The sequence below is a fragment of the Staurois parvus genome, unplaced genomic scaffold (genome assembly GCF_062004578.1).
Source record: "Staurois parvus isolate SC_StPar_1 unplaced genomic scaffold, SC_StPar_1.0 ptg000154l, whole genome shotgun sequence".
NCBI classification, from domain to species: domain Eukaryota; kingdom Metazoa; phylum Chordata; class Amphibia; order Anura; family Ranidae; genus Staurois; species Staurois parvus.
This window is the reverse complement of record NW_028317950.1, coordinates 1673390-1700349: the sequence shown is the minus strand read 5'-3', so window position 1 is coordinate 1700349 and position 26960 is coordinate 1673390. Positions and strand designations below refer to the sequence as shown.

Sequence of the window (26960 nt, the reverse complement as noted above, 5' to 3'; positions counted from 1 at the left end):
ATGTTTTGCTATACACATGTTTATTCCCTTTGTATGTATTGGAACAAATATAAAACAGAGGCAGAAAAGCAAATATGACATAATGTCACACAAAACCCCAAAAATGGGCTGGACAAAAGTATTGGCACCCTTAACTTAATATTTGGTTGCACACCCTTTGGAAAACATAACTGAAATCAGTCGCTTCCTATAACCATCAATAAGCTTCTGACACCTCTCACCCGGAATTTTGGACCACTCTTCCTTTGCAAACAGCTCCAGGTCTCTCTTATTGGAAGGACACCTTTTCCCAACAGCAATTTTAAGATCTCTCCACAGGTGTTCAATGGGATTTAGATCTGGGCTCATTGCTGGCCACTTCAGAACTCTCCAGCGCTTCTTTGCCATCCATTTCTGAGTGCTTTTTGACGTATGTTTGGGGTCATTGTCCTGCTGGAAGACCCAGGATCTTGGACGCAAACCCAGCTTTCTGACACTGGGCCCTACAGTGCGACCCAAAATCCTTTGGTAATCCTCAGATTTCATGATGCCTTGCACACAGTCAAGGCACCCAGTGCCAGAGGCAGCAAAACAACCCCAAAACATCATTGAACCTCCACCATATTTTACCGTAGGTACTGTGTTTTGTTCTTTGTAGGCCTCATTCCGTTTTCGGTAAACAGTAGAATGATGTGCTTTACCGAAAAGCTCTATCTTGGTCTCATCTGTCCACAAGACGTTTTCCCAGAAGGCTTTTGGCTTACTCAAGTACATTTTGGCAAACTGTAGTCTTGCTTTTTTATGTCTCTGTGTCAGCAGTGGGGTCCTCCTGGGTCTCCTGCCATAGCGTTTCATTTCATTTAAATGTCGACGGATAGTTCGCGCTGACACTGATGCTCCCTGAGTCTGCAGGACAGCTTGAATGTCTTTGGAACATGTTTGGGGCTGCTTATCCACCATCCGGACTATTCTGCGTTGCAATCTTTCATCAATTTTCCTCATCCGTCCACGACCAGGGAGATTAGCTACAGTGCCATGGGTTGCAAACTTCTTGATAATGTTGCGCACTGTGGACAAAGGCAAATCTAGTTCTCTGGAGATGGACTTGTAACCTTGAGATTGTTGATATTTTGCCACAATTTTGGTTCTCAGGTCCTCAGACAGTTCTCGTCTCCTCTTTCTGTTGTCCATGCTTAGTGTGGCACAGACAGACACACAATGCAAAGGTTAAGTGAACGTCTCTCCTTTTTATCTGCTTTCAGGTGTGATTTCTATATTGCCCACACCTGTTACTTGCCCCAGGTGAGTTTACAGGAGCATCACATGCTTGTAACATTCTTATTTATCCGCAGTTGTGAAAGGGTGCCAATACTTTTGTCCAGCCCATTTTTGGAGGTTTGTGTGACATTATGTCGAATTTGCTTTCTTTCCTCCCTTTTTTTGTTTTGTCCCAATACACACAAAGGGAATAAACATGTGTATAGCAAAACATGTGTTAATGCAATACGTTTCGTGAGAAATACATGATTTCCTGGAGAAATATCAAGGGTGCCAACAATTTCGGCCATGACTGTATATATACACACCAGTTTAGAGTTACATCATGAAGATAATGCACCATTCTATCCGCCCAACGCCTCTCAGACTTTCATTTATTTATGCCGTCCCAGAGAGATAGAATCTGAGACTGAACACTGTACTCCGGTGGAATTCTTCATTATTAATAGTTAAAGTCCTAAAATGACCACAGGATTTTTTGGATAATCTGATTTTATTAAAGGTTTATAAATTTTATATAGTGGAATAAACATCTTCCAGTACAGATTAAGGTGCCTGTCTGTCATTACACATGTGAAATTGGTAACAGCTGAGCAGAGTTGGTATACATTTATTGTCACGTACCTGATTGGAGACTGAAATGACGAGGTCAGCCTCACTTGTGTCACTAACCCTGACCCCACTGGAAGTGGAACAGAGGGTGTCTAGGGACCAGGGGGACAAGAGTGCCAGCAGATGTTGTTTGCAGCACATGCAGCTGGAGTCCTTAAAAGTCTGATGGACCACCGATTCAGGAAGAGTAGCGATATGCATAGCTGGTATGATAGATTGCCAGGCGTGCACAAGAGCAAGGCAGGAAGCTGGGATGGGAGACAGCAGCAATGTCATAGGAATAGCCGGGGTCATCAACGGGCGAACAGCGAGGTACCAAATTATAAACAAGCCAAAGTCAGGAGCAGAGCTGAAGTCAGGAACGAGTATCAAGCAGGAGAGTAATTATGAGTCGGGTCAGCAACAAGGAAATCACACAGGAATGAGCAGGAAATGGGGAACAGCTGAAGACCAGTCAGCACTTAGCACAGGCAGAGGCACCTTTTTAACTAGTCTGTCTGGCGCCAGTCTTCGCCGTGCCTGTGCACGATCGCGCATTTCTGTGCGAATGCACACGTCTATTCGCCAGCTGTCTCACGGGAATTCCCTTACATTGCCCCCTCCTTAGGGGCAGCCTCCTGATGCCTACTAAAGCTTGTTTTTCAGGATAAAGATGAAGGTAAGCTTGCACTAACTGTGGAGCATGGACATAAGCAGATGGTTCCCAGGAATTATCCTCTGGACCGTAGCCTTTCCATTTGATAAGGAACTGGGTCTGACCGCCCCTCTTTCTACAGTCCAGGATGGTTTCTACTTCATATTCCTCGTTACCTTCGACAAGCAGTGGAGCAGGAGATTCTGGACCTTGATCCAGAAATAGACTTGGGACTTTTGGTTTTAATAAAGAGACATGGAATACCGGATGGATCTTCATATTCTTTGGTAACACTAATTCAAAAGCTACAGGATTAATCTTTCTTTTGATTGTAAATGGTCCCAGGTACCTTGGACCTGTTACGGATCCGCCAGGTGGTACCTCTGGCAGCCCACTAGGCGGAATCACCCGGAGCGTGGAGTCTAAGTCCCGGTCTGCGTTTTCACCAGGGCCCCTGATGGTGGGGATGGACTTGGAGCAGAACCAGGACCAGGTCACGACCTCCGAGCAATACCACCAGTAGCAGAGGGAGCCTCCGGGGATGAGAGTAAGACAGAATAGAGCCAGATGTGAGAAGGCCGGCAGGACCAGGCAGGATAAACCGGCGGTTGTCACCGTGGGGAATGGCGAGGTACAGAGACGGCAGGCAGAGAGTGGTCAGGTCACACGCAGGGTCAGTACCGGAGTCAGTCCGCAGAATGGTCAAACAAGCCGGGGGTCGGGATAGGAGAAGGCAGCGTAGTCAGGGGCAATCCGGGTCAAACACAGGAGAAGGCAGCATAGTCAGATAATCCGGGTCAGGGCTGGAGCAGGCAGAAGGTCAAACAATCCGGGTCTTTAATCACAGGGCACAGGTAACTTCAGGTAACAGGTCAGACCTTGCGGCGATTTGTGACAGTGCAGGGCATCTTTAAATATCGCGCCCTGCACTGTCATTGGCTGCCCAGGACGCGCCCCCGGGCTGTCATTGGCCGCCCGAGGCGTGCCCGCGGCTCCTACTGCGCATGCGCGGCCTCCTGTCAGCTGCGGCCCGCCGGGATCTGGTGCTTGTGTCCCGGCGTGAGCCGCCGCTAGTGCGCATGCGCCGGGGACGGAGCTTCTTTGAAGGGCAGCTCAATTTCCAGTTTGTTGTGGATAGCCAAACCTTATCTCCTGGTTTCAGATTCCCCCTTCTTTTTCTGTCAAAAAATCCCTTGTTATTTGCCTGAGCCTCTAAAATAGTTTCTCGTAACATTTGACCATTCCTATTGAGGAAATACAGCCCTTCTTCTACCGCCGGAACAGCGGGTTCCCCCGGCATTTCAGGAAGGAAGGATGGTATCCATAGTTGGCATAAAAAGGGGACTGTTTTGTAGCAGAGTGGATGGAACTGTTATATGCAAATTATGCCAATGGAAGGAGAGACACCCAGTCATCCTGTGAGTAAGCAGAGAAACATCATAAAAATTGTTCAAGGGTCTGGTTTGTCCTCTCAGTTTGCCCATTTGTTTTCAGATGACATGCAGAAGAAAAGCGAAGTTCGATCTCTAGTGCCTCACACAGAGATTTCCAGAACTTAGAAGTGAACTGCACTCCCTGATTGCATATGATATTGCTGGGAATACCACGTAACCTCACAATCTCTTTAATGAAAGCAGAAGCAGTCTCAGCAGCAGAGTCCCTCTCAGGGGTATTAAATGTGCCATTTTTGACAGATGATCAACCACGACAAAGATGGTGGTGAACCCTTCGGATGGGGGAAGCTCTACAATAAAATCCAGAGAAATCATACTCCATGGTTTTTCATGTACTGGATTCCAGTAGGCCCCAGGTTTTGGCTCTATCAGACTTGTTTCAGAGGTATACCGAGCAAGATCGAATGTAATTTTTACAATCTTTCATTAAGTTTGGCCACCGGAAGGTACGGGAGACCAAATCTGAGGTCTTGTGGATCCCGAAGTGACTCGCTAAAGGATGATCATGGCATCTTTTAAGAATGAGAGTCCTTAGTTGTTCCGGTATATAAATCTGTTCTTTATGCAGATACAGGCCGTCCCTTAGCTGAAGATGCATTTCCAAGGGGGGTGGATGATCATCAACCGCTTCCTTTATTTGTGATACAAGGTCTGCTTGCAGGAGTTAAACGTTTTTAGCTGGCAGGAGCGTGTCAGGTTCTGATGGTACTATTGGGTCATGAAACATGCGTAAGAGTGCATCGGGTTGGCCGTTCTTTGATCCTGGACGGTATGTCAAGTGAAACACAAAGCGAGAGAAGAAAAGTGCCCATCTTGCCTGCCGTGGCCTTACGCATTTTGCAGTTCTCAAGTATTCCAGATTCTTGTGATTCGTAAAAATTAGGATAGGGTGTGACGCTCCCTCCAGCAAGTAGCGCCATTCCTCGAGGGCAGCCTTGATGGCTAACAGCTCCCTGTTTCCCACGTCATAGTTCCTTTCAGGGGAGCTTAACTTTCTAGAGAAGAAGGCAACAGGGTGAAGGAGGGACTTGAGTCCTTGTTGTTGAGACAATATAGCTCCAACAGCATTTACAGAAGCGTCTACTTCAAGGACATAAGCTAAGGCAGGATCTGGGTGCTTTAGGATAGGAGCATTAGTGAATAAGGTCTTTTGGTTGTTCAAAAGCTGCTTGAGCCTCAGGATTCCATTTGAAAGCAACATGTTGCCTGGTTAACTGCGTGACTGGTGCAATGATACTGGAAAAGTTCTTAATGAATTTCCTATAGAAATTGGCAAATCCCACGAAGCGTTGTACCGCTTTCCTGTCTCTTGGGATGGGCCACTCTAATACAGAAGTCACTTTTTGAGGATCCATAGCAATGCCATCAGGAGTAATCACAAGTCCAAGGAACTGAATGGTCTATTTTTCAAATTCACACTTTTCAGCTTTGGCATAGTGGTGATGTTGGCGTAACCTACCTAGTATCTTCTTCACGTGGTCCCGGTATCGTTCTATTGAGCTTGAGAAGACTAGGATGTCATCCAAATAGACAATGATAAATAAATCAAGATAGCCCCAGAATATATCATTAACAAAATGTTGGAATGTTGCTGGGGCATTACAAAGGCCAAATGGCATAACCAGGTATTCGAAGTGCTCAAAGAGTGTTCGAAAGGCTGTCTTCCATTCATCCCCTTCACGAACTCTGACTAAATTGTATGCACCTCTCAGATCTAGGTTTGAAAAGACACATGCCCGTCGTAGGCTTTGGAACAATTCAGGAATCAGAGGAAGAGGATAGCAGTTCTTGACTGTTATCTTATTTAGATCATGATAGTCCACACATGGTCTAAGAGTATGATCTTTCTTTTCGACAAAGAAGATGCCAGCTCCCGCTGGTGATGTAGAGGGCCGAATAAACCCTTTTTCCAGGCTTTCATCTATGTAATTCCAGAGAGGACCTCTAGTTCCAATTCGGAGAGAGGGTAATTTCGCCCAAAAGGGATCTTGGCACCGGGCAGGAGTTCAATAGGACAATTGTAGGGCCGGTGCGGGGGAAGAACATTGGCACTGTTTTTGTTGAATACATCCATTAGTCATGGTAAGCGGCAGGGACAAGTTTAATTATCTCTGAATCAGGATGGATACTAAGAAGAGTAATTGTGCATGGTTCCTTTGGAATGCAATGAGTCTGACAGTATTCGGAAGAAAACAGGATCTCCCCAGAGAGCCAGTTGATGGATGGGCTGTGTGCCCTTAGCCAGGGCATGCCGAGGATGTTCAGAACCATTGGTGAGGTTATGACATCCAGACATAGAAGTTCCTGATGTCCTGAGGATGAGTGGCAAAGTCTCTTGTGTCACTGGGCCAGAACTGATACCAGAGCCATCAGCCAGATGGACCAAAAATCATTGTTTTTTTGGTACAGAGAGGGCTATTGTATTGATTGCAAAGGTAAAATCCATGAAACAGCTACAGGCACCAGAGTCTATAATTGCTAGAACAGTAATAGTTCTTTCAGCAAGTTGCAAGTGAAGAAGGAAGGAGAGGTGTATTTGACTCGTTCCTTGTGGGTGCATCATATGGAACCAGCTAGGAGAGGGCTTAGAAGGTCTCACTGGACATGTCAGTACATAGTGACCCACATCACCACGGTAGAGGCAGAGGTTGGAGTTTTGTCGTCGAAGACGTTCAGCAGAGGATAAAGGTGGTCTCCAAAAGCTCCTACAAGGAGAATAACGATGCCCCCTTTTGCTGGAGAGTATGTCTGATGCGACAGCAGTGGGTGAGGGGACAGAAGTCTCCATTTCAGAGCAGATCAAGACACCCCTGCTAGTTCTTTCACCCTGCCTTTCCCAGAGCCGTCGGTCAATTTGAATGGCTAGGTTTATCAGTTGCTCTAGCATGGTTGGTACCCCTACTCGGGCAAGCTCATCTTTCAGGGTGTTGGAGAGACTGATGGCGGAGAGCAGACTCGTTCCATTGAGTGTCAGAACTCCATATATGGAACTCGGTCACATAGTCCTCTATAGGCCTTTGGCCTTGCTGTAGCTTGCTGAGCATAAATTCTGCAGTCTGATGACGGAAAGGATCATCATAAAGTTGTGACATGGCTGAGAAAAAAAGAGTCCATAGAAGTCAGAGCCGGATCATGTTGCTCACGAAGGTGGTGTGCTCAGGATTGGGGTTCATTCTGAAGGAGAGAAATAATGAATCCCACTTTGGTGCATTGTGATGCAAAAGTTCTTGGTAGCAGAGAAAAATATAGCTCACAGGAGTTACGAAAGGTTCGAAACTTTGTGGTCTCCCGTAAAATATTCAGGTATTGGCACCTGGGGTTCAGGTAGAGGAAAAGTTCCATAAATCATGCTGAGCTCTGTCTGAGTAGTTATAGCTGAGACTGCAGAGGGACCCATGGTTGCTGAAACATCTGGCTTGGCTGGTAATTGGTTCTCCATGTGATCAAGGTTTTTTTTCAAACTCTGCACCATGTAAGACAAGGCAGAGATTGATTGGCAAATGTCCCCCAATGCAGAGGCCTCCCTTTCAGACTCCATCACTGGCTGACTGGTACTGTCACGTTCCTGACTGGAGACTGAAATGACAAGGTTGGCCTCACTTGTGCCACTAGCCCTGACCCCCCTGGAAGTGGAACAGAGGGTGTCAAGGGACCAGGGGGACAGGAGTGCCAGCAGATGTTGTTTGCAGCACATGCAGCTGGAGTCCTTAAAAGGCTGATGGACCACCGATTCAGGAAGAGTAGCGATATGTAGAGCCGATATGGTAGATCGCCAGGCGTGCACCAGAAGGAAGCTGGGATGGGAGACAGGAGCAATGTCATAGGAATAGCCGGGGTCATCAACGGGCGGACAGCAAGGTACCAAATCATAAGCAAGCCAAAGTAAGGAGCAGAGCCGAAGTCAGGAACGAGTATCAAGCAGGAGAGTAATCATGAGTCAGGTCAGGAACAAGCCGGGTCAGCAACAAGGAAATCACACAGGAACGAGCAGGAAATGGGGAAGAGCTGAAGACCAGTCAGCACTCAGTACAGGCAGAGGCACCCTTTAAATAGTCCGTCTGGCGCCAATCTTCGCCATGCGTGTGCGCGATCGCATTTCTGTGCACATGCGCATTTCTAATCGCCAGCCATCTCACGGGAATTCCCTTACATCTATTGAACGTCAGGTGTACATAGAGGCCTGAAATACAACATCAAGGAGAATAAGGAAAGTATTTACAGGACAGGTAGTGCTGTCCCTCTGATAGGGACAAGATGAAGCCATAGGTGAGCTTCTTATTGGTATGCCAGGAGATGATGGCTTGTTGAATATTGGGGAGAGGTGAGTAGGGAAGTCTTGTGGATGATGGGTGGCTGAGGGGTATAGGGAGGGTTCTGGTGTGGGAATAAGTAACCAAGGTAAGGATAAAAGTGTAGAACACAAAGAAAGAGGAGGAGTGTTACAGGAGTATAGGAGGGTATAGGGACAGCAAGGAGCCTAGGATAGTAGGGGCCCCCTCTCTCCATTCCAGTAAACACCACCAGTGTCTCTTTGCGACTCTCATGTATGAAGAAAGTCCCGAAATTTTTGAGACCATAAAGACCATCCAAGCTGCCCAGGTGACTGGGTGATTGTGTAGTGTTTTTGTTTGTTGCGAGCACCAGTGATTAAACAATTCTCATGGCCAAATCTAATTCTATCAACCATTTTGCTAAAGATGGTGTATATTGGGGTGCCACTGGTGAGGGATAATGGCTCTGGCTACCATAAAGTGAGTGACAGATTTTGTATTTTTTTTTTTTTTTTTATGGATTTCATGGTACCAGGTAGGATAGATGGTAAAGTAGTTTTAGAAGTATTCAGGAAACCTAGAGCCTGTTTTTGATGTAGGGATAAAATGGATTTCCAGTGAGGTAGAACAGAAACCCTCAGTGTCTCATTTTGTCTCTCCCGTACAGAGAAGGTCTTGAAATTCTTGAGGCCCTGAAGGTCATCTAAGCCGCCCAGGTGATTGTGTAGTGTTTTTGTTTGTTGTGCGCTTTACTGAGCTGTTTACTACACTCTTAATTTGCAAGACTAACTCTAATCTATCAACCATTTTGCTAAAGATGGTGTATTTTGGGATTGCCAGTTGTGAGGAATAACTGTTCTAGCTGCTTTAAAGGAAGTGAGATTTTTTTTTTTTTTTTTAGGAAGGATAGACTGTAAAGTAGCTTGGGAAGTATTTGGGATCCAAGAGCCCGTCACTTGATGATATAGAGATAAAATGGATATCCAGTGGGGTAGAAAAGACACTACTAGATTCTCACCGTATCTCTCGTGTACAAAGGTCTCAAAATTTGTGAGACCCTGAACACCATTCAAACTGCAGAGGTGATTGTACAGTGCTTTTGTTTGTCAAGAGCTTTGGCCATCAAACACCTAATTTGATTGCCTGACTCTGTCTATCAACTATTAAGCTAAGGATGATGGATGCTGGGGTTGTCAGTGTTGAGGGACAACTGCTCTACCTTAAAGGAAGCCTTAAAGGAAGTGATGATTTATTTTTTTATGGATTTTTAATGGATTACATGGTACCAAGTAGGATAGACAATAAAGTAGTTTGGGAATTATTAGGGATCCAAGAGCCTAACACTTGGTGATCTAGAAATAAAATGGGTTTACAATGAGGTAGAACAAACAGTCAGTGTCTCACTGCATCTCAAAATTCTAAAGCCACCCAGATGATTGTATAGTGTTTTTGTTTGTCGCAAGATTTGGCCATCAAACACCTATTTACATATCTAACTTTAATTCTATGAACTATTCGGCTAAAGATGGTGTCTATTGGGGCTGTCAGTGGTGATGGATAATTTCTCTGGCTGCCACAAAGAAAGTGACATATTTTTGTTTTTTGCTTTTTTAAAGTCGTTTTGGAAATATTCAGGATCTAAGAGATGGTCACTTGGTGATATAGAGATGAAATGGGTTCCCAATGGGGTAGAACAGACACCTTATCACGTACCTGGTGATGGAGGCCAATGGAGAGAGGGCTTCCCTTGCGACTAAGTTCTGGACTCCCCTGAGAGTGGGACAGCTGGAGTCAGGCCCAAAGTTGCACAGGTCGCCTGTTGGGAGTGCTGGTTGGTGGTCCACTCAGAAGCAGAGCTGGTGCACGGAGATAGGTCTGCAGACTGGAGGCGCCTGTGCGTGGTATGCAAGCCTTCCGGGATTTGGATGTTTTACTGGGAAGTCAGTTCGAGCCGAGGTCAGGTACCGGGTGGGAGTCAGAGCAGATGTGATCAGGTGGGAAAGCTGAGGTCATACACGGAGGAGTGAGAGAGAGAGTATCCTTTAGCCAAGCCGAGGTCAGATCAGGGGGGTCAGTAGAGCAGACAATTCCAAGTACAAGCCGAGCCGGAATCAGGAAGTCGCAGGTCACAGGAAACTGGAACAAACCACGGGGAGCTAGAGATCATCCAGCAACCAGAGAAAGTGATGAGTCTCCTTATAAAGGCCGTCTGGCACCAGACTGAGGCTGATGTGTCCTTTTGCGGCCATGTAGAGTATTGGCAGAAACGCCAGAACTCCTGCTGTGGACAGGACCCTGACACACCTCATTGCATCTTCCATGTACAAAGAAGGTCTCAAAATTCTTGAGACCCTGAAGACCATTCAAGCCACCAAGGTGATTGTGTCGTTTTTTTGTTGTTGCAAGTTTTGGCATGATTTTAAAACCATCGACCAGTTTTCTGAAGATGGTGTATGTAGGGGTTGCCAGTGGTGAGGAATGAGGACTCTGGCTGCTGAAATGGAAGTGACAGACCATTTTTTTTAAATGGATTGCATGGTACAAAGTAGAACAGACAGTAGAGTAGCTTGGGAAATATTAGGGATCCAAGAGCCCGTCATTTGGTGATAAAATAGATTTCCAATGGGGAAGAACAGACACCACCAGTGTCTCAATGCGTCTCTCATGTACAAAGAAGGTCTCAAATTTCTTGTGACCCTGAGGACCATCCGTTCCCCCCAGGTGACTGTATAGTTTTTTTTTTCAGTTAGCAGTCAAAAACTTAACTGAATCTAAATCCATCCACCATTTTTCTAAAAATGGTGTATGGTGGGACCTCCAGTAGTGAGGAATAATGGCTCTAGGCGCTGTAAAGGTACCAGGCAGGGGCGGACTGACCATTTGGAAACTCAGGCACTGCCCGAGGGCCCGGGGTCAGTAGGGGATGCCCCTGGTACCTTTTTCATAGGCTTTTTTGAGTTTGGGCAAGGACACAGGGGCCCCATGATCCCCTATTGCCCAGGGGCCCCATGAGTTGTCAGTCCGCCCCTGGTACCAGGTAAGATAAATGGTAAAGTAGTTTGGAAAGTATTAGAGATCCAAGAGCCCAACACTTGGTGATATAGAGATACAGTAAAATAGTTTTCCAATATCCTTTATTGGGAAGGCATGCCCACCAGTTGTGTGCCATGGTACCTGTGTCCTTTTGGGAATGTCAACATATGTCAGGAGCTGATAGTTAGAAATTGTAAAAGAGAATGGAGCAACTATGCCACCTGGGAGAATCCCCGTGCTATTTTAATACAAAGCTGCATATTGAAAACAACCTTTTGACATTGTTGACCTAAAAACGTACATAAGATTTTACTAATTGAATTTATATATACTTAGTGTTACTAAACCCACAACAGTAAAATCAGTCTGTATATGCAGTAAAGCATGCTTGTTACACTCACTGTGGAACCTAAGGGGTTAATCCTTTGCAATGTGTAAAAATGCAGTTTGATCCTGACTTTTGTGATCCTTCCCTTCTTCCGGTGTCCCCCTCTTATCTCCTGATAAGACATATCGTGTGGAGACACTCTGCACATGCTCAGTTTGGTGTGTATTGCTAGAGAGGTTTTTTTGTTTGTTTTTTTTCTTGGGAGAGTGCATGTGATCAGCACAGGGTCAATCAGTACGGTCCAGACAGAAGTCAGGGGTTCTGCATCATTCTAGAGCAGAATTAAAAATCCTCCTACAAGCTTTAACCAGTGCTCTGCTGGACACTGATAGAAGTCATAAGACTGCTATATACTGCTGATGAGAAAAGGGACTTGGCAGTTTATATTTACTAAAATAATTGCATCTCCATTTTGTGTGTACTGTGGGTGATCATATATAGTGAACGCAGGGTCCTGGGAGACCAGATATAGCGAATGCAGGGTCTTGGGAGACCAGATATAGTGAATGCAGGGTCCGGGGAGAGCGGATAAAGTGAATGCAGGGTCCAGGGAGACCAGATATTGTGAATGCAGGGTCTGGGGAGACCAGATATATTGAATGCAGGGTCCGGGGAGAGCAGGTTTAGAGAATGCAGGGTCCGGGGAGACCTGTCTCTCCGCCTGTGCCTCAGTTCTTTGCTCTTTTGAAGGGTTACTCTGGCTGAAGAGTGACAATGCTACTCCTCCATAGATACTGTACAGTAAGTGAGCCTCAGTACCCTTGTCAGAAAGTATGGTGGCAGGATCATTATATGGTCAAATGAATGTGGAGACCGGTCCAAATGATTGGGTTCAAAGGTTTCCAGTGAAGGGTACAGTTAATGCTACAGTATACAAAAAAAGGTTTAGATAATTGTGCTCTTCCAACTTTGTAGTCTGGTGAAGGCCCTTTTCTGTTCCGCCATGACTGTGCCCCTTTGTACAAAGCCAGCTCCATAAAGATATGGTTTGACCAGTTTGGTATGGAGGAACTGAAATGGCCTGACTTTATCTCTACTGAACACCTTTGGGATGAATTGGATTGCCAATGGTAAACCTGGTAAAAATGGTATTGTGTGTTTCTGTTTTGTAGGGAAGGCTCTCCAACTTAAAGTGGTTGTAAAGGCTGAAGGTTTTCTACCTTCATGCATCCTATGCATGAAGGTAAAAAAACCTTCAATTTGCAGCTGCTCCCTCAGCCCCCAATATTTACCTGAGCCCTAATCTCAATCCAGCGATGTGAATGAGAGCAGCGGCTCTCCCTCCTCATTGGCTGAGACAATCACAGCCAGTGAAGAGGGGGCAGGGCAGAGCTGTGCCCTTTGTCTTATAGACACACAGAGGCAGCTCGGGAATGAACCCACACATGAGTGCCCCCAGAGCAAGCAACTTGCTCTGGGGGCACTCAGCAGGGAGGAGGAGCCAGGAGCACCAGTGGGAGACCTGAGAAGAAGAAGATTGGGGAGGTAAGTATAGCAAGTTTGTTATTTTTAAAACAAAAAATGTGAACCTTTTAGTATTGTCTTAATTATACTGTTGTCTTGATATATCCAGTATTTGCGAAGTTGCTGTAAGCTAACGTACACTTTCAGTGTAGGTCTATACAAGAGTTTTAAGAGTCCTTCTTTCAATGTACCTCACTAGGCAGCCATCAAGCAATGACCATATGAATCATCTTTGTTCCAAAAACTGTTCCTTAGTATAAGCAGGTAAAATAAACTGTTTAAAGTAGACTTGATGTGTTATGAAGAGTGGCAAAAGGATTTTCCCCGTAAGTGAATATCTTGTTGAGAGAGGTTTTCTACATTAACCCATTCATAATCCTAACCAGAGGTCATTGAAGCCTAATGTCCAAACCCAAAGTAGACAGTTTTGATAGGCATTGGTTCACTTGACCACAGCTCTACAACTGGACTAGTTTGGATTTCTAAATAATTTTTACTTTTCTATTTTTGGGACATATACTGTAGAAGACTTTTATTTAACCCCTTGCCCTCCTAAGGATTTACTCCCCCCACCCCTCCTGACCAGGCCATTTTTTGCATTACGGCGCTGTGTTAATTTAACTGACAATTGCACGGTCATGCAACGCTGCACCCAAATTAAATTTACTTCCTTTTTTCCCCACAAATTTAGCTTTCTTTCGGTGGTATTTGATCGCCTCTGTGGTTTTTATTTTTTGTGCTATAAAGAAAAAAATAGACTGACAATTTTGAGGAAAAAAACTATATTTTTGACTTTTTGCTATTAAACATGTCCAGTAAAAAAAATTTAAAAAAACAAATTTCAGCATAAATGTAGGCCAAAATGTATTCTGCTCCGTGTCTTTACTAAAAAAAAAAAAAAAATCCCAATACATGTAAATTAATTGAAAGTTTCAGCGTTTACAAATGGCGGTATAGATACTGGAATTTATTATTTAAAATTTTTTTTGTTATTAGTAATGGCGGCGATCAGCGACTGTGCACAGTCATCCAAATCTTTGTGCATGAGCTGACAGGGAGGAGAACTGTATTGTTTACATACAGTTCTCCTCCCCGTCGGAGCTGCTTGGCAATCACTGGCTGGGACGAATGGCGGCGCAGGTAGGGTGTGCACCTGTGCTGCCCTGTAGCAGTTTATCTGCTATAGGGCAGTTGGGAAGTGGTTACATTCCCTATTTATGTTTATTATAAGCTATAGTAAGATATTCCTGTGGCCTTCAGATTAGCACAACAGTGCGTAGAGAGCTTTATGTTATGGATTTCCATGGCCGAGCATCTGCATCCAAGCCTTACATCACCGAGTGCAATGCAAAGCATCGGATGCAGTAGCGTAAAGACTCTAGAGCAGTGGAGACGTGTTCTCTGGAGTGACCAATCAAGCTTCTCTGTCTGGCAATCTGATGGACATGTCTGGGTTTGGCAGCTTCCAGGAGAAATTTCCTGACTGCATTGTGCCAAATGTAAAGTTTGGTGGAGGGGGGATTATGGTGTGGGGTTGTTTTTCAGGGGTTGGGTTTGGCCCCCTAGTTCCAGTGAATGGAACTCTTCAGGCATACCAAGACATTTTGGACAATTTCATGCTCCCAACTTTGTGGTAACAGTTTGGGGATGGTCCCTTCCTGTTCCAACATGACTGCGCACAAATGCACAAAGCAAGGTCCATAAAGACATGGATGAGCGAGTTTGGGGTGGAGGAAGTTGACTGGCCTGCACAGAGTCCTGACCTCAAACCCATAGAACACCTTTGGGATGAATTAGAGAGGAGACTGTGAGTCAGGCCTTCTCGTCTGACATCAGTTCTGAAAGAATGGTCAAACCTTCCCATAGACACCCTCCTAAAGCTTGTGGACAGCCTTCCCAGAAGAGCTGAAGCTGTTATAGCTGCAAAGGGCGGGCCAACTCAATATTGAACTCTACGGGCTAAGACTGGGATGCCATTAAAGTTCATATGTGTGTAAAGTCAGGCGTCCCAATACTTTTGGCAATCTAGTGCAGTTATAGATATGTAGCTCTATAGCTACAAAATAGGACTGCATAGGCACAGGAAGTGCCATGCTATTTCCTGGAGGAATTTAAGATAATACAAGGGGCGTTCAGATCAAACCAGGACTTTTAATTTTACAGGTGTAAAAAGGGATGCTAGCATGGTGGTACTACATGCAGTGTGTCCTATTACTGATAGGCATCAAGTACATTGTGGGCCAGTCCAGAGAACCTTAATCAAGTTTGGGGATGGCCCCTTACTGTTCCAACATGTCTGTGCATCAGTGCACAAAGCAAGGTCCATAAAGACTTGGATGAGCGAGTTTGGGGAGGAGGAACTTGACTGGCCTGCACAGAGTCCTGACCTCAACCCTGATAGAATACCTTTGGGATGAATTGGAGTGGAGACTGCAAGCCAGGCCTTCTCGTTCGACATCAGTGCCTGACCTCACAAATGCGCTTTTGGAAGAATGGTCAAACATTCCTAAACCTTGTGGACAGCCTTCCCTGAGGAGTTGAAGCTGTTATAGCTGCAAAGGGCGGGCCAACTCAATATTGAACCCTATGGACTGGCTGAGATGCCATTAAATTTCTTGAGCGTATGAACGCAGGCTTCCCAATACTTTTGGCAATATAATGTATATAGATATAGTATTCACTTCTTAATACTGTAATTGTATTTGACAATTACATTATTAACTAGAGGCTGTTATCTGCAGGCTTTAAGTAAATTTTTTGTAAAAGAACCTCAAGTTTGCACCACCCTAGACCCACAGAGGAATGTTGTAGAAAACTGTGCCACCTCATTACTCAGTGCTGTTCTCAACAGCTTTCAGAACCCATCCACCTCTGGAAGAAGAAAAGGAGGAATAAGACCTATGAAAGCACTTCACTGGACCAAAGACCTACGGAAAACAGTTATGTATTAACAAAAAAAATAGCATGGAGTGGGGCTCCAAGTGAAAGGGTAAGGGAATGCGGGCAAAAATGGAGTTGGGTTGCCACAACAAGACTTGTTAACTTACAACAGAGATTAGTGAACTTCTGAAAAGTGTAATCAGCCATGGTTCGGCCGGGATCCCTTTTTGAAGTCAATATAAACCAGGCTGCAAAAAAATGCATTCTACAGGGCAGCTAATGATGCAAATTGTGCAGAATGGATTGTTAAGCTCCTGACACCCCTGTCTGTGGAGATGAGTAGGCCAAAAAACAGCCTGAGCCACTTCCTTTAATTACTAAAACTAAGATGGAAGGGTGGCACTTGACTGGACTGGCAGTCAAATTAAGAGTTTGTGGGACAGCAGGGGAACAGCAGAGGCTGATTTAAGGCAGAAATAGCCTTTGGACTCTTTCCTCCAGAAGAACTTTGGAAATCCAAACTGCCAAAAATAATACTGAAACTTGGAGTTGGCCATCTGAATTCATGAAATTCAGTTAAAATTTAACTTCATCCAAAATTCAGGATTATTTCTAACCAACAACCATGAGTAAAACGTTGAATGTTAGTAAAGCCAAGAACCATTTTTTAGTCTCAGTGGTGTGCCCGGGATCATTCTATAGAACAGAATTTTTCATTTCTATTAATTTTTCCATGTGAAATCCAATGGCTGACTCTTCAATTTGTCTTGAAAATGCATGAACTTTGACTTTAGCACGGTGACATTTCTGTGGCAAAAAAACAAGCCAAATCATCCAACAAAGAAAATGATCTGAGGCAGTAAATTATTTAGAATTATGTATGCCAATGTTCCCCTGCATTTATATAGATATTTGTTTTGTGCATGTTTCAAGATGTGCAGTTATGTGGAACATTTGTGAAATAAAGCATCGTGAAATCAATAGACTCCATATACTAAGACTTTTTCGTAAAGTGCTACCATAGCCCCCTAAGAAAGTTTAAATCGTACCTGTCACTCAGGGGCGGACTGACAACTCATGGGGCCCCTGGGCAATTGGGGATCATGGGGTCCCTGTGTTCTTGCCCACACTCAAAACACACCTAATAAAGCCTATAAAAGGTACCAGGGGCATTTTATGGGGCCCCCTTCTGACCCCGGGCCCTCGGGCAGTGCCCGAGTGTTCAAATGGTCAGTCCGCCCCTGCTGTCACTGATGCCTTAAAAGTCCAAATCCGTTTTAAGAACTAAGACAATGTTTTAGGCAGGGGACTCAGTATATAAGTTCAAGAAACAATTCCCTCTTGCAACAGAGTTTCTTATACCAGAGTGACTTCAATAGATCCTGTTAAGCCTTTCATGGACAAAGATAATTCCTGCTTAGAAGCCCAGGTTTAATTTACTGGTAGGATAAGAGGAGATCAAAAACAAGTCCATGAACAAATGGGCAGAAAGAGGCACTAGGGAAGTGGTGTGTCTAAGGATGGATCGGAGTCATCAGGTTTGGCAAATATCACATAATGTAATGTTTGTCAAACTTAATGACTGCGAACCATCCTTAGACACACCACACTGGGTGTCTCTGCTATTCAGTTCACTGATGGGCTTTTGACGACCTCTCATCCTACCAGTATGATACTTGCTTGAGGACCCAGAGAAGATCCAGGATTGGAACCCTTGTGGCATCGAGAGCAACCAATTTCAGGTGAAACAGGGCCTCTTTTCCACCTGCGTTTACAAAGTGCCTCTACCTGCCTGGGTGTCAGGACCCGGGTCTCTGAACCTGCAACCTCTGTTGTGTCTGGCAAGGTCTCTTCCTGCTGAGCCACATGGAATGCTGGACAGCTTCCTGGACATGTCCTTGAATGATCCTGCCTTCAACTGTATTTCTCTTGAATTGTGAACCTTTTTCTCCTCCCATGAACTTCCTGATTTAAGTAATATCTTCCTGTTTGCCAGATTATTGTGCTCTCTCCAGCCAATATCTCGCTTTTGTCACTCCTGCTGCCATCTTCACTACCACTCATTACTGACCTTTGGCTTGTTCCTTAACTATGCTTCTTCCTGACCCCTACCTGCTATATCTGCTACTGGACACCAACCTGCTCACTTCCTGGTGGGGCGATCCGGAGGACCGCAACCTGGTACTAACACAGAGCAAAACCATCACCATCTTCACCATCAGGAGCTTTAGTGATCACTGGCTAGTGCTCAGACTTTGCACCTGGCGTGAACCTGTGTCATCTGCCAGGGTGACCTGCTCATATTCCTACCCTGCTGGTTCTGGGAGCTTCTCTACTGGTCTCCGAGCCTGACCCCCTACTGTGATACTGGGTCACCACAACCTCGCTAGATGGAAGTAATTTATGTTTTTTTCCTTTCAATTTAATCATAAACATTGAGGAAATATCTACATTTTAGATACAAACTATACTATAAGGGTTCTCCCACTTCTCCCCTCTTTTTTTTTTTTTTACATCCAGTGGACACCTCAGGCCTTATGGGTCTTCAAACTTCCTTTTCGGTCTGAAATCACGGACCTGTGAGAACCACCACCACCTGAATCTAAGGTCTAATTTAGCTGCTTCAGCATGCTTTATTCAAATTGATATATATATATATATGTGTGTGTGTGTGTGTATTTATTTAATTATACTGTAGGTTAACACCTGCTAAAAATAGACTATTTTTCTATTTTTTAATTAAATGTTTTCTAGTACCATAATTGTATCTGAAAAGAACAATATTAAACATAGGAACACTGTCAGCTTCAAGTTGCCTTGGCTCCTGCCAGGCTAATACTGTAACTGTATTTGACAAGAACAATAATAAACCTAGGAACACTGTCATCTTCCAGCTGCAGTGGCACCTGAAAGGCCTATTTTTTTTTTTATTCTTTCTAATACTAGAATTGCATCTGACAAGAACAATATTAAACACAGGAACCCTGCAGTGGCGCCTGCCAGGCTAGTACTGTAATTATATCAGACATGAACAATATTAAACATTGGAATACTATCATCTTCCAGCTGCAGTGGCACCTGCAAGGCTTACCTTTAAAATGATTTCTAACACTGTAATTATATCTGACAAGAACAATAATAAACACAGGAACCCTGCAGTGGTACCTGCCAGACTTGTACTGTAATTGTATCTGACAAGAACAATATTAAAAACAGAAACCTTGTCATCTTCAAGCTGCAGTGGCATCTGCAAGGCTTTTTTTTTCAGTGAAGCGTCTGACCTGCATTTGGTCACTATGTCAAGACAGATCTGATAATCGAGAAGAACTGTGACTGGTTCCTGACTGTTTGCGGGGACCAAAGCCACCACTGACTGCCAGGATTCAGAGCTGACCGCTGCAGAAAGTGTTGGCTGGTGGCTCAAAAAAGGGGGGGGGGCAATTACCATATCTCCAGATGGGGATATAGTGCTGGAGAACGTTAGTATAGAGATTGTAGGCGTTAAAGGGTCTAAGGAGGGTCTGGATTATTATTTGTATTTATAGTGTAGTTACACTTTAAAAAAAAAAAAACCCCAGGGTGAGAAAACTAGTCAAGTATACATAGACCCCGGTATTATATTCTTGGTATGTCCTCTGCTGGTTTTATTCAGTTCACACTTAACACTCAGAAAATGCAAAAAGCACCCATTGTTTTCTCTGCCTGTGATATGGCTATCCATAGATTCCCCCCCCCCCCCCAAAGCAAGGGAATCCCTGGTTGTCACCAGAACTAATGTCCCCATTGGGCAGTTTTCTCTTCGCTTCCTGTCACATAGTCAGGATAGGAAGTAAGAGGAAATACCTCTAAAAAAAAGGAAATCTCTGGTTGTCAAAAGAACTAGTGCCCCCAGTGGGGAGCTTTCCCTTCACTTCCTGTCCCATAGTCACAACAGGAAGTGAGAGGATATCCCTCTAAAGCGAGGAAATGCCAGAACTGGTGTCTCCATTGAAGAGATCTCCCTTTATTTCCTGTCCTATAGTCACCACAGGAAGTGAGAGGATATCCCTCCAAACTGAGGGAATCCTAGAACTAGGGTCCCTTTTGGAGAGATTTTCCTTTTACTTCATGTTCCATAGTCACAAGAAGTGAGGGGAAATCCCTCCAAAGTGAGGAAACCAGAACTAGGGTCCCTATTGGAGAGATTACCATTTATTTCCTGTCACACAGCCACAACAGGAGGTGAGAGGATATCCCTCCAAAGTGAGGAAATGCCAGAATTAGTGTCTTCATTGGAGAGATTTCCCTTTACATCCTGTCCCATAGTCACAACAGGAAGAGAGGATATCCTTCCAAACTGAGGAAATCCCAGAACTAGTGTCTTCATTGGAGGGATCTTCCTTTACTTCATGTCCCATAGTCACAACAAAAAGTGAGAGGATATCCCTCCAAATTTAAGAAATTCTAGAACTAGTGTCCCCATTGGAGAGATTTCATTTTACTTCCTGTCCTATAGTCACAGCAAGAAGTGAGAGGATATCCCTCCAAACTGAGGATATCCCAGAACTCAGGTCCCTTTTGGAGAGATTTCTCTTACTTCATGTTCCATAATCACAACAAGAAGTGTGAGTAAATCCCTCCAAAGTGAGGAAATACCAGAACTAGGGTCCCCAGTGGAAAGATGTCCCTTAATTTCCTGTCACATAGTCACAACATGAAGTGAGAGTATAACCCTCCAAAGTGTGGAAATGCCAGAACTAGTGTCCTCATTAGAGAGATTTCCCTTTACTTCATTTCCTATAGTCACAACAGGAAGTGAGAGGCTATCCCTTCAAATTGAGGAAATCCCAGAACTTGGGTCCCTATTGGAGAGATTTCCCTTTTACTTCCTGTCCCATAGTCACAACAAGAAGTGAGAGGATATCCTTCCAAACTGATGAAAGGCTAGAACTAGTGTCCTCATTGGAGAGATCTCCCTTTACTTCCTGTCCCATAGTCACAACAAGAAGTGAGAGGATATTCTTCCAAACTGATGAAAGGCTAGAACTAGTGTCCTCATTGGAGAGATCTCCCTTTACTTCCTGTCCCATAGTCACAACAAGAAGTGAGAGGACATCCCTCCAAAGTGAGGAAATGCCAGAACTAGTGTCCTCATTGGAGAGATCTCCCTTTACTTCCTGTCCCATAGTCACAACAAGAAGTGAGAGGATATTCTTCCAAACTGATGAAAGGCTAGAACTAGTGTCCTCATTGGAGAGATCTCCCTTTACTTCCTGTCCCATAGTCACAACAAGAACTGAGAGGACATCCCTCCAAAGTGAGGAAATGCCAGAACTAGTGTCCTCATTGGAGAGATCTCCCTTTACTTCCTGTCCCATAGTCACAACAGGAAGTGAGAGGAAATCCCCCCCCCCCCCTAAAGTGAAGGACTCATGGGATGCCACCTAAACTAGTGTCCCCATTGGAAGATTTCCCTCTTCTCCTGTCCTGGTCACAACCCAATATTTGGGATTTTCTTTTACATATGATGATAATGGTGAACAGGACTAACAGAGGCAAAAAAAAAACAAAACAAAAACTCTCCACTCCAAAGTTTTGCCTTCAGTTATACATAAACTGCATTTTTTTGCTAGGAAATTACTTATTACCCCCAAGCATTATAGATTTTCTGAAAGCAGAGGCCCTGGAGAATAAAACGCTGATTGTTGTGATTTTTGTATGTCTCATAATTGCGCAGTCTGTTGTCAAACGGTAATGTTTTGGGAAAAATACACTAAAATGAATTGTAGTGCACATAAACATCTAAACAAAAATCTAACAGAGAGAAAACAGGTGGCGCACACACCTAGTGCATTATCCAAGGTTTATTGTAGGAATGAAATAATAAAAACATACTCACAGACGAAGCATGTATCTAAAAAGCATAGAAAAATGACCTGGTGGTCTTGTGGTTTGCATTCCAGCAACCATTTCCCCACAGGTTGGTCATCAGCTCTGAGGAAAGGGATTCGTCCCCGAAACGCGTCAGACATTTAACCGCACTGACAGTGAGAACACCTTGCCCGCCGTTGTGGTCATTGTCATTTTTCTATGCTTTTTAGATACATGCTTCGTCTGTGAGTATGTTTTTATTATTTCATTCCTACAATAAACCTTGGATAATGCACTAGGTGTGTGCGCCACCTGTTTTCTCTCTATCCAGTGGCTGATTTCCCCGTCTGAGGAGGGCTGCACCCCTGGAACATTTCCTTTGGTTGTCGCTGTCCTGGTACCCTTGGCTTCCCTTTTGGCTGTGCATATCCTGAGGCGCTGGAGAGTACATACGATAAAACAAAAATCTAACACCCGTTTTCTTGGTAAAATATAAAAGATGATGTTACGTCGAGTAAATAGATATCAGACATGTCAGGATTTAAAACTGTGCACGCCCGAGAAATGGCAAAAAAAAGCCAAACTAACAAGCCCCCTTGTGATAGCATTGGGTAGGTGGTAGGTACTCTTTATGGAGACATCAGGGGTATATTAGACCCCTGATGTACCCTCTGCCCTCCAAAGCTGCTAACCAAGCACACAGTGTGTTTGATCAGCGGCTTCCCTGACTGTAACAGAGGGGAATAACAGCACTGAAACTGGAAAGGACTAAATCATCTCTGATTCCAGGATCGTTTATTACAGAGGAAATGGGGGAATGTATGTTCCTCCATCTCCGCTGTGTAAAGCCATCCCAGCCATCATTATTGATTGCATACACTGAAATAAAAACCTCCCCTACCTTCCGCTGCTCTCTTGAAGAAGACTTTGCAGCTGCCGCATGTGAGCGCTCCGTAGTGGCAGCCGGACGCCTCGTCTCCGCAGATCAAGCAGGTTTTCTGCGGCGGGAAGTAATAGTCAATGGGTAAAAGGTGCTCTCTACCCCCATCCAGCCTGGAAGAAAACAAAGAGAACAAATGGAGTCAGGCTTTATGTAAAACTAGAGGCTGAACTCCTGAATTTCAGACGGGTAGAGATAGACCCATGACAAAAAGGCAATCAGGTGTGCTTAAGTACATGTGGACAGGCAAGAAACATGCTGGCAGGAGGAGAGAGCAGAGTAAGCTGAGGGGCAACTCATCACTGTGCTGCTGCTAACTCTTTATTGTCCAATCACAGAGCAGGAGCTGGTTGTAGTCAATATAGTAAGCACTCAACTCAAAATGCAGGCAGACTAGTCTTGGCCATGTATGCGTTTGTCAGAGTATATAATATATAGACAAGACATTGTGAGACAACTGCAGTGTCCTATCAGGGCTGTAAATAAGAACCAAAAAAATGTCATATCTGATTTAACGTGCGTGTGTATTAGAAAAAAATATTTTATATATATATATATATATATAGAGAAAGAGAGAGAGAGTTATACTATTGAATGCAATGTACAAATATAAATAATTTAAAAAATGTGAAATTAATAAAAAAGGGGAAATATAGATTATGCAAAAATATAGAAATAAAACACAAAAAAGTGAAAAAAAAAGTATATTCCCCCCCCCCCAAACATTTTTGATCTCCTTTTACATGTTTAATATTTTTTACATTGCATTTGATATGCAATGTGAAAATATAATAGTGGGAAAATATTAATGATGAAAGAATATAAAAAAAGAAAATATATATATTTCCATACATCATATATATTCTTCCCAACTTTTTTTATTTCCTTTTTTAAATGTTTCATATTTGTACATTGCATTTGATATGCAATGTCAAAATATAAAAGGAAATTAATAAAAAAAAGTGGGAAACTATTAGTGATGTAAGTATATAAAAAAAATACAAAAAATAGAAATATATATTTCCATACATCATATATAATTTTTCCCCCAACTTTTTTTTATTTCCTTTTAAATGTTTGATATTTTTACATTGCATTTGATATGAAATTACAGAACCATTTAAAAAAAAGTATGTTTACAATGACTCATACGGGCCCAATATACTAATCAAAATCTAAAAAAAAAAATGTATTACTGAAAAAAATGTAATAAATCAAAAAAGCACAAGTAGGCTGTGTTCAAGGGCAATCAAACAATATATAAAATTACATATAACAATAACTTCCTGAAGCCATCCAATTACAGGCGAAACTAGTTGAAGCAGTGTTCACCAGCTGATACATCACATCGCATCCCTTCCCCGGCGCGTAAGCCAGCTTCTGATTTTGGGGCGGTGGCAGCCATCTTAACAAGCGCTGTATGTACCCGGTGCCGGTACCTAGGCATATATACATGTGAGTGCGGTGTAATTGTTAGGTCTATATGATTTAATAAAGTTGGCTGCTTTGCGCAATTAACCTTTTCCCTGATACTGTTTTTTGAGTGGCGGTGTATTGCATGGAAAGAAATCACATTCCTGGTACATGTTGGTGACAAGACACACAGTTGGTCCAACCAAAAAAGGCGCAGTGGGATCTATCTAGTAACTGAAGGTCCATCCATTGTGGTGAGTGTAAATCCATGAGGGGTCACGTGGAGCACCTGGACGTGGTCACCAGTTTCTTCTGTTACGAATGGCACCAGCACCTGTTCATCTGTCTTTTAAGCAACTATTATTTGAATTGGACTTACTGATACATTGGACACTATTTATATTTTCTTGTGTTGTCCATTTATATAATTTTTTTGCATTTTCACATGTGACAAATTAAGTAATTTTGGTTCACATTTTAGGCAGCGCAGTCTATATATGCATTTATAGGAGTATATTTATTATTATTTATTTCTGGTACTTATATAGCGCCGTCAATTTACGCAGCTCTTTACATATATATTGTACATTCACATCAGTCCCTAACCCTCAAGGGGTATACAATCTAAAGTCCCTAACTCACATTCATACATACATGGGCCAATTTAGACAGGATCCAATTAACCTACCAGCATGTCTTGGGAGTTCAGGAGGAAACCGGAGTACCCGGAGGAAACCCACGCAGGCACAGGGAGAACATGCAAACTCCAGGCAGGTGGTGCTGTGGTTAGGATTCGAACCAACGACCCTGGTACTGCCAGGCAGAAGTGCTAACCATTTAGCCACTGTGCTGCCCATATAAAATTAGTATAAAAATTTGAACCAAAAAACTGTATACATTAGTAACAAGTGAAATTCTACAAGTAATGAAATTAGATGACATTTATGAAATAATAAATACATGAATTATTTAACTGGCACAAAAAAAACTCTGTATTTATATGTACACGATTATGTACGCGATTAACCAAATGGTAATGTGGTTCAGTATAGATAAATTTTTGTCTAAAAAAGATGTAAATCCGAGGTGTAAATCCATTACATAATAAAAAAAAAGTTTCTATAAAACTAGTGTTCCTGATGCAAGTGATTTGAAAAATATACTATTCTATTTTAATCAAAAAATATTACAATCTGTTTGAAGGAAAAAAATATATATAGATATATATTCAAAATGAAATTCTCATACTGTTGAATGGTCTCCAAATTCTCCCTACAGATGGTCCAGAGTCCAACTATTCCACTCAAAATTACAGGAAAAGGAAATAAAAACAACCTGTCTACAATGACTCACACGGGCCCAATATACCAATGAAAATCTAAAAATGTATACGTTACTGAAAAAAATGTATGAAATAAAAAAAACCATGAGTGAGCTATGTTCCAATTCAAAGCCTTTATTACCTTTATTACCACATCATAAAAATTTCATGGGTCTTTATCATAATATTTTATAATGTGAGTAATAAAGGTAATAAAGATTTTGGATCCGAACACAGCTTGCTGTTGGCTTTTATGAAAAATCTACTTGGTAATGTATATATTAATATACATTTTCAAAAGTATATTGGGCTCATAGAGTCCTTGTAGACAGGTATATATATATATATTTTTTTTTAAATTATCCTGCTTTACAGCGGTATAAAGTTGTATTTTACGGTGTCTGGCACTTGGAGAGAGTGGAGGGAAATGAAGTCATTTTGGTTTCACACCTTTTTTTGTTTTTTGTTTTTTTTTCCTCTATGCCAGTGGAGCATGGGAGGAGATATTTGTCCAGTTGTCCAGTTGGGTGCCATTACTGCATCATAATAAACTGGACGTTGGGGTTTCCTCACATGGCTTCTCACTGTGATGTGATGGGAAGCAGAGATCATCATCTACGCTCCTCACCCCGACAACATAAACTGCTCAAAAGTGCACATAAGTCATGGGAAGCATTATCTCTGTTTAATAATCGGGCGCCTCTAGGTTCATCAGATCAGAAGTACTGTGAGCGTAATGTGGGGGAGGACAGCATTAACTGGTGCATGAAATAGATTCTCTGAGGCTTTTTATGCAACACGATTCATGCGATGAGCATTACTATTATAAGATACACTGACATGTGTAATGCAAGGGTGTAGTTCTGTTTTTAACGCTGGGGGAGGTGGGGGGGCATTAATAGAAACACCATGATTCCCAGGCTATCTGGCAATGAAATATCCCCTGATGTAATTTCTATATTCACAGCAGCAATTATAAGTCACATCTCTTACAGTGAGTAAAGCTGAACTCTAGTCAAACAACAAAATACACAACAAATACGTATAAGAGAGCTGTTACCTGGCAAAGGATTTTTAGTCCTGTCCATCCAGTCCAAGAAATACACAGCTTGAACCTCACAGCGGAGGGAAAAGTGACCAGATTGGGAATATATATATATATATATATATATATATATATATATATACACACACAGCGCCACCAAAGGCCATTACTAGGGATCTAGTTGGGTGTAGCATCCTATACATTCCCTGAGGTCCAGTGGGGTGTCGTGTCCAGTATATCCCTTAGTGGTCTAGTGGGGGGTAGTGTTCCTTACATTCCCTAAGGTCTAGTTGAATGTGGCATCCCATATATTCCCTGGGGTCTAAGGGGGGTAGTGTCCCTGATATTCCTTGGGATCTAGTGGGGTTACTGTCCCTTTATATTTCCTAGGGTGTGAT

At 43.2% G+C, this 26960-nt stretch overlaps 1 protein-coding gene across 1 annotated transcript in view; it reads right to left on the bottom strand.

The window, feature by feature from the left end:
- AR (androgen receptor) overlaps positions 1-26960 on the bottom strand; it is a 316158-nt gene that overhangs the window by 106272 nt on the left and 182926 nt on the right. The window contains exon 2 of the mRNA XM_089674898.1: positions 22745-22896. Within this exon, the coding sequence (XP_089531024.1) occupies positions 22745-22896 (152 nt within the window). The remainder of the gene's footprint in view (positions 1-22744; positions 22897-26960) is intronic.